General features: G+C 41.2%; 1 protein-coding gene across 1 annotated transcript; it reads left to right on the forward strand.

Annotated features, from left to right (window-relative positions):
- Positions 1-1,476: 1,476 nt before the first annotated feature.
- Positions 1,477-4,805, forward strand: M421DRAFT_77537 (uncharacterized protein; the record flags this gene model as incomplete). Its single annotated transcript, XM_033597331.1, has 2 exons — positions 1,477-1,519; positions 4,510-4,805. Coding segments are annotated over 2 exons (339 nt in total), but the record flags the coding sequence as incomplete, so codon positions are not given.
- Between the last annotated feature and the right edge of the window lie 2,099 nt (positions 4,806-6,904).

A 6,904-nucleotide genomic window follows, 5' to 3' on the forward strand; every position in this document is an offset into this window, starting at 1 on the left:
GTTGGAGTATACCCATTCCGCCAGCCTACCGCGTCGTGTGCTATTGCAGTTGCAGCTGATACATTGTGTGCTGGCGCAGCTGCAGCTGCCATGGTGTGCTGTCGCAACTTCAAAACACAAACCTTAACAAACAAACCTTCAACGCTCTATAACTCGCGTTGTAGTAGGCCTACAACAATAATTTTTCGCCCATTTTGAAGCTACAATTTCGCTCTATCTGTACATGAAATTTCGCAATTTTTTAATATTTAATACTAACGTACTCTATCACCGAGCCAGTCATATCACCAAACCAGTCACTTAAAATCCCACCAAAAAACACAGAAACCATACCCCTGCATCTCAATAACTACTTAATGGAATCTTCTAAAAACTTTAAAATAGAGCTGCATCTATACTAACGTAAACCCCCAGCACCCAGGCCAACCCAGCACCCAGGCCATTTCTTGCCAAGACCACAACTATTAATATTAACACGTAACGTACTCCACGGGCGAGTCGCCCACACAGGCGAGTCGCCCACTTTTGCAAAGCCCCCACCAAACCACCCTTCCTACACTAATGCCTCCTCAACACCACCATTTAGACGCGTTAAAGGAAGCTTAGATACAGCTTGCGCTCCAGGCTCTTAAACAAGACGCGACTCTCTCTTAGCAACGCGCTGCAGCTATCTACAGGGTTCCTTAAAAGACACTAAGCGACCAATACACAGGACAACCTTCACGCGCTAATTCTATAGCTAACTTGCAGAAGCTAGACAATAATAAGGAGAAGGTGATTATTAAACATGTCCTTAAGCTAGACTTGCAAGGATTTTCCCCTCAGCTCTTAGATATAGCTACTATGGCCAATTCTTTGCGCGCTAAGCGCAATCTAGGCCCTATTAGCATAAACTAGCCTAGTATATTTGTTAAGCAATACCCTAAGCTTAAAGTCAAGTTTAATCGCAAGTACAACTACAAGAGAGCTCTCTGTAAGGATCCTAAGGTTCTGCAGGGCTAGTTTAGCCTAGTAGCTAACGTCAAAGCTAAGTATAGCATCTAGGATAAAGACATATACAACTTTAATAAGACAGGCTTTATAATAGGCTAGATCTCCCTAGGAGCAGTTGTTATAGCTTTAGAACAACAAGGTTAGCTAAAGGCTGTCTAACTAGGCAACTAGGAGTAGGCTACAGCTATAGTGAGCATTAATGCTAAAGGATAGGCTATCCTAGCCTTCCTTATCTTTAAGGCCTACTACTACCTCTCTACCTAGTACAAAGAAGAGGATCTGCCTTAAGACTAGGTTATTAGAGTCTCTAATAACAGCTAAACTACTAACAAGCTTAGTCTAGACTAGATAAAGCACTTTAACAGGCATATAAAGGAGCGTACTATTAGCACCTACTATTTGCTTATTATTAATAGTTATAAGAGCTACAACTCTCTTAAATTCTAGCAATACTGCAAGGATAGTAAGATTATTGCGCTCTGTTTACCTGCTCACTTATTACACCTTACACAGCCCCTTAATATAGGTTATTTTGCTACTTTAAAGAAGGCGTATAGGCGCTAAGCTAAAATACTTATACGCAACTAGATTAACTATATTACAAAGACTAAGTTCCTGCTATGCTTTATACGCGCCTACAACGCTGTAATTACTCCTAGCAATATCTAGGGAGGGTTCTAAGGCGCTAGACTAGTCCTGTTTAACCTAGAATAGGTTATAAGCAGCCTTAATGTGAAGCTGCGCACTCTATCACTACTACTACCTATTAACAACGTGCTCTAGCAGTTACAAACCCTAAGCAACACCCTTAAACTTAGGTTGTAATTAACACTTATAAAGACAAGGATTTAGAGGTATATAGATAGCTTACCTACCTCTATAGTTAAAGCGTTTAAGAAGGTATTAAAGGGGGTAGCAATAATTACGCACAGACTAGTGTTAGCGCAACAGGAGATTACTAAGCTTTAAGCAGCAAATAAGGCAGCTACACAACAAAAATTACACAAAAGAAAGCAAGTTAAGGTAGAAAGGACCCTAATAGTTAAGGAGGGGTAGCAATTAACAGCTCTAACAGAGTTTAGGGCGTGTAGTAATAGTAAGAAGGTAAAGAAGCAGGTGCGCGCTAATAGGGCTAAGCTGACCTAAAGGCGCTGTGGACAGTGTAGTAAGACTAGACATAACACGTGAATGTGCAAGAATAATGTAGAAGTAGTCTCTAAGTAATATTACAGCTTGTCTTGCCTTGTACAGCGCCTGTTTGTGGTGTTTTAGGCAATAATAGGGTGAGGTTTGGTGGGGGCTTGGCAAAAGTGGGCGACTCGCCTGTGTGGGCGACTCGCCTGTGGAGTACGTTAATGCCTTGCTAACAAGATGCGCAATTATCTAAACAAGAGGGTAGAATTAATCTTGCCCTTTCTACTTTCTAATTATATAAATTTAAAAGCCTCTAAAGCGCTGCTTAGGCATTTAACGTACTGCGTACAACCTTAAGTGCTAGGTATAGAGGCAGACTCTATATTAACAATAGACGCAACGCACAATATAAGCTTACGTGCACTAAAGAGCAAACAATTGTACAATACATTCTTGACCTTAATTCGCAAGGATTCGCGCCCTAGCTGTACGAGGTGGCAGATATGGCTGACAAACTGTTGGGTGTACGCGGTGGGCAGCCTGTTAGCAAGCACTGGGCTGAGCGCTTCGTGACGCGTTCAGCTACGCTCAAGATAGCCTTTAATTGAGCTAAAGATAGGCAGAGGATGCTGGAGGAGGATCCAGAGACAATCAGCGCGTAGTTTAAGCTAGTAGAGGACACAAAAGCTAAATACAGCGTACACAACCACAACATGCACAACTTTAATAAGACTAGCTTCTAGATAGGTGTTATTAGCTTAATAAAGGTTGTTACAGGCACAGAGAGACGTAATTAACCTTAGCTTGTTCAGCTAGGTGATTGCAAGTGGGTAACAGTCATCTAGAGCGTCTGCGCTGCTAGATCTTGTACCCTGCCTTTCATTATCTACAAAGGACGCGTTCACATCTCTGCCTAGTACGAGGAGGCAGATATACCACGCAATTAGAAGCTCTCCGTCTCCGAGAGCGGCTGGACAAACAACGCGCTCAGCCTTGAGTGGCTGAAGCACTTCGACGCGCATACAAAGGCGAGCTAGGTGGGGGCGTACAGGCTGCTTATTTTGGACGGCCATAAGAGCCACCTTAACCAGGATTTTAAGGACTACTGCCTTAAAAACATAATCCTTACCCTCTATATACTACCTCACTTATTGCACATCCTCTAGCTGCTTAATGTAGTCTGCTTCTTACTATTAAAGTGTAAGTACTCTTAGCGCGTACAAGACTTAGCACGCAAGCGCGTCTTCTATATTAATAAAGAAGGCTTCCTCCCTACCTTTAAGGACGCGTTTTTTAATATATTTACAGTAGAGAACTATTACAAGGCCTTTAAGGCAGCAGGGCTAGTCCCTCTTAACGCGCAGGTTGTGTTAGATTGCCTTAAAGTGCGCCTGCGTACCCCACTAGAACCCCTCCTCCTAGAGACGCTGTAGCAGTTAAAGACTCTAAGCAATACCTACAAGTTTAGATCTTAGTTAAAGCTTGTACGCAAGTCTTTTACTTAGTTACCTATTACTGCGTAAGCAGGCTTCTCTTAGCTTGTTAGAGGCAGCGAGCTTATGCTGCATTAGAACGCGCTTTAAGCAGCCTAGATTACTAAGCTTAAAGAGCAATTAGCAGTAATAACTAAGTAGAAATCGCGCAAAAGGAAGCAGATCTAGCAAGGTAGTACTATAGAGTATGGTGAGGCAGCAGCTCAGGTGGCCACAGAGGCCTCTGTAGCCGCTGAGCAGTCAAAGAAGGCTTGTGGTGGTGGTGATCAAGAACAAGCTTAACTAGCTCTACAGCGCTGTAGAAACTGTGGAGGGACTAGACACAATGCGCGAACGTGCAAAAAAGATATAGAGGCATATTCTAAATTAGATACAAGCACAGTGTACGCAGGCTCTATGTTAAATAGCGATGAAATTAAAGAGTTGTAACGTGAGTTGGTACTGCCAAGCTTTTTTGGCCCGGGTGCTGGGTTGGCCTGGGTGCTGGGGGTTTACGTTAATAAGACTGTTTAAAAGTCTTAGAGTGCTTAGCCCTATATTGCAGATGTTGTTTAGAAGATACTGAAATACAGGGGTAGCTGCAGGCTATCTCAACATCTATACTAGCTATTAGTCTAAGACTTTTAAATAGTTTTATTAGTATAGATGCAGCTCTATTCTGAAGTTTTTAGAAGATTCCATTAAGTAGTTATTAAGATGCAGGGGTATGGTTTCTGTGTTTTTTGGTGGGATTTTAAGTGACTGGTTTGGTGATATAACTAGCTCGGTGATAGAGTACGTTATAGGAGCTACTAATTACTTTTTTTTTAAAACAAGTATAAAGAAAGTAAGGTTATTACCCTTTATATACCTGCTTATGCCTTACACCTCCTTTAGCTACTTAATATAGGTTATTTTGCCACATTAAAGTGTGCGTACAAGAAAGAGATTAGAGCCTTAGTAAATAGCTATATTAACTATATTAACAAGAAAGCATTCCTAGACACCTACAGTAAGGTGTATAAGGGTGTTTTCTTGTCTAATAATATTAGATCTAGCTTTAGAGCAGCTAGTTTAGTTCTAGATAACCTAGGGGTGGTGCTATTAAAGCTTAATATAAAGCTTTGTACGCCAACTCCACCTCTGCTAACTACCACCTCCTGGCAACTAAGGACTCTAAGCAACACGCTTAAGATAGGTGTATAATTAACCTTACTCTTAAACTAGATTTAAACGCACAGCAGCTTATCTCTAGCTTTAATAATTAAGATAGTGCGGCAGTTCTAGAAAGGAGCTGAAATAATAGTTTATTCTTAGATGCTTTTAGCTGCTCAGATCGCTAACTTAGAGGTGGCTAACAACACTACTTCTGCACGTAAAAGTCGCAAAAAAAAGCGTATCTAGGAAGGAGGGACCCTATCACAGGCAGAGGCAGAGGTAATAATTGCTAAGAGGGAGGTGGCGGAGCAGGTGGTTAAGGAGAGGCGTGCAGAGAGGCGGCTGGCGGGTGTCACCAGGCGGTCAACTCCACGCTGCAAAGGATGCGGCAACGCAGGCCACAATATGCGCACATGTAGAAGAAATGCAGCTGAATTAGGTAAGTAATTATATATATTTTTTATCCTAATTGCTTGTTATGGCGTTAAGTTATTATGGTTGAGAGGTAGGCAGCTACATCAGGGTGGCCGAATTGATGGTGTGGCCGAAGCGATGGTGGATCACGTTAGTAGTTTTTTAAGAATAGGATAAATATTAACAGTGCCTTAATAATTAACTTTACTATATAATAATCTATAAAGTAGAGGTCCTACTATAGGCCTAAGAACCTATTAGTAATAAGTATCTAGCTCTTTTCTTTAGTAACTCCTTATACTTTATAGGAGTAGAAGTTAATACTAAGTCTTTCTCTAGGTCTGTTATTATTAATTCTTAGTGTGCAGCTAATTTGCTGTTACAATTTAGCTATTCTACAAGCGTTGTATTTAACTGTAGTAATGCCTTAGATGTACACCCCCTAAGTCTGCTAGACAATGTGTTTAATTGCAGCTAGACTAGGGTGACTAAGTCGCCTGTGCTACTATATTGCTAAGGCCTTCTGTAGTTCTCTCTTAGTGCGTGTGGTAATTTTATGTGTGTAGTTAGCAGCTAGTAGGGACAGTTTATACTTAAGCACCTACTAGCTAAGCATTTCTAATACTACTCTAATTACTTAGCTGTCGCAGCAGATATCATGCCTATTTACCAGCCAATTCAGGGGTGCAAATGTATGTACATTTTGCCTCTATTTTAGCTGCAACAGTTATGAGCCCAGACGCTGAAACTGCGCAAGCAAAGATTGAATGGATTTTCGTGTTCTATAGGTGACTATAGCTGAGGGTCTTGGCATGGTACCTGCTCTGTTGGCGTGCTATCTGCAGCAATAGAGCATCGCGAAGAAGGATTCATCTATTACTTAGCACATTAGGCATTCTGCTGCGTTGTGTCACCTCTAATTATGCTGTCCTGGTTGGACGTGAGGGGGTGTGTCGCAGCAGATATCATGCCTATTTACCAGCCAATTCAGGGGTGCAAATGTATATACATTTTGCCTCTATTTTGGATGCAACATTAGCTATTTACTTATTAGAGATTTATTAGGTCTACTTATATGTCCTACTATATACCTCTGTTTTGTAGTAGGCAGAAGGACACTAGGTTGCATAGCAGGTCTAGACAAATTGCCACATCTATAAGGGTGACCTTAGTTGTCCTAGATCCACTCCTTAGGAGTAGATTAATTAATCTATATCCTCGAACTAGCACCTTAGAATTCCTAGCCTATATAAAGTCTCTAGGTAATAGCTGTTAGAACCTATAGACGCAGTTAGGGTTGTTAGTAATATAATAGGTAGAACCTAAGTTAAGTATAAATAACTTCTATAGTAGATAGTTAGTAGTGTCCTGTTAGTTTACTGCGCTAAGTGCTACTTTAATATTAGTAATTTCTTAGCCCTCTAGTTAATTGTCTAGGATTTCTAGGGTAGAGGTGTATAAGTGCTTTACTACTAGTGTTCTTAATTAGCTCTTACTTTATATGTAAAGTAGCCCTTAAAAGGTAATATCTTTCTTATACTTAAACTTAATAACATGGTTGGCAAGCAAGTCGGTCAGACAAGCGAGTCGGTCACCCCACCAACTTTGATCACCTACTCTATCTTAACACACAATGCCTCCACGCCGCGCTCTGCTCATGCAGTCAAATGAAGCAGATATTCAGCTTGCTCTCTTATCTATAGATTCTGCCCAAATTCAGAGTACACGACGCG

Source organism: Didymella exigua, assembly GCF_010094145.1.
Source record: "Didymella exigua CBS 183.55 unplaced genomic scaffold M421scaffold_63, whole genome shotgun sequence".
Classification (NCBI taxonomy): Eukaryota; Fungi; Ascomycota; class Dothideomycetes; order Pleosporales; family Didymellaceae; genus Didymella; species Didymella exigua.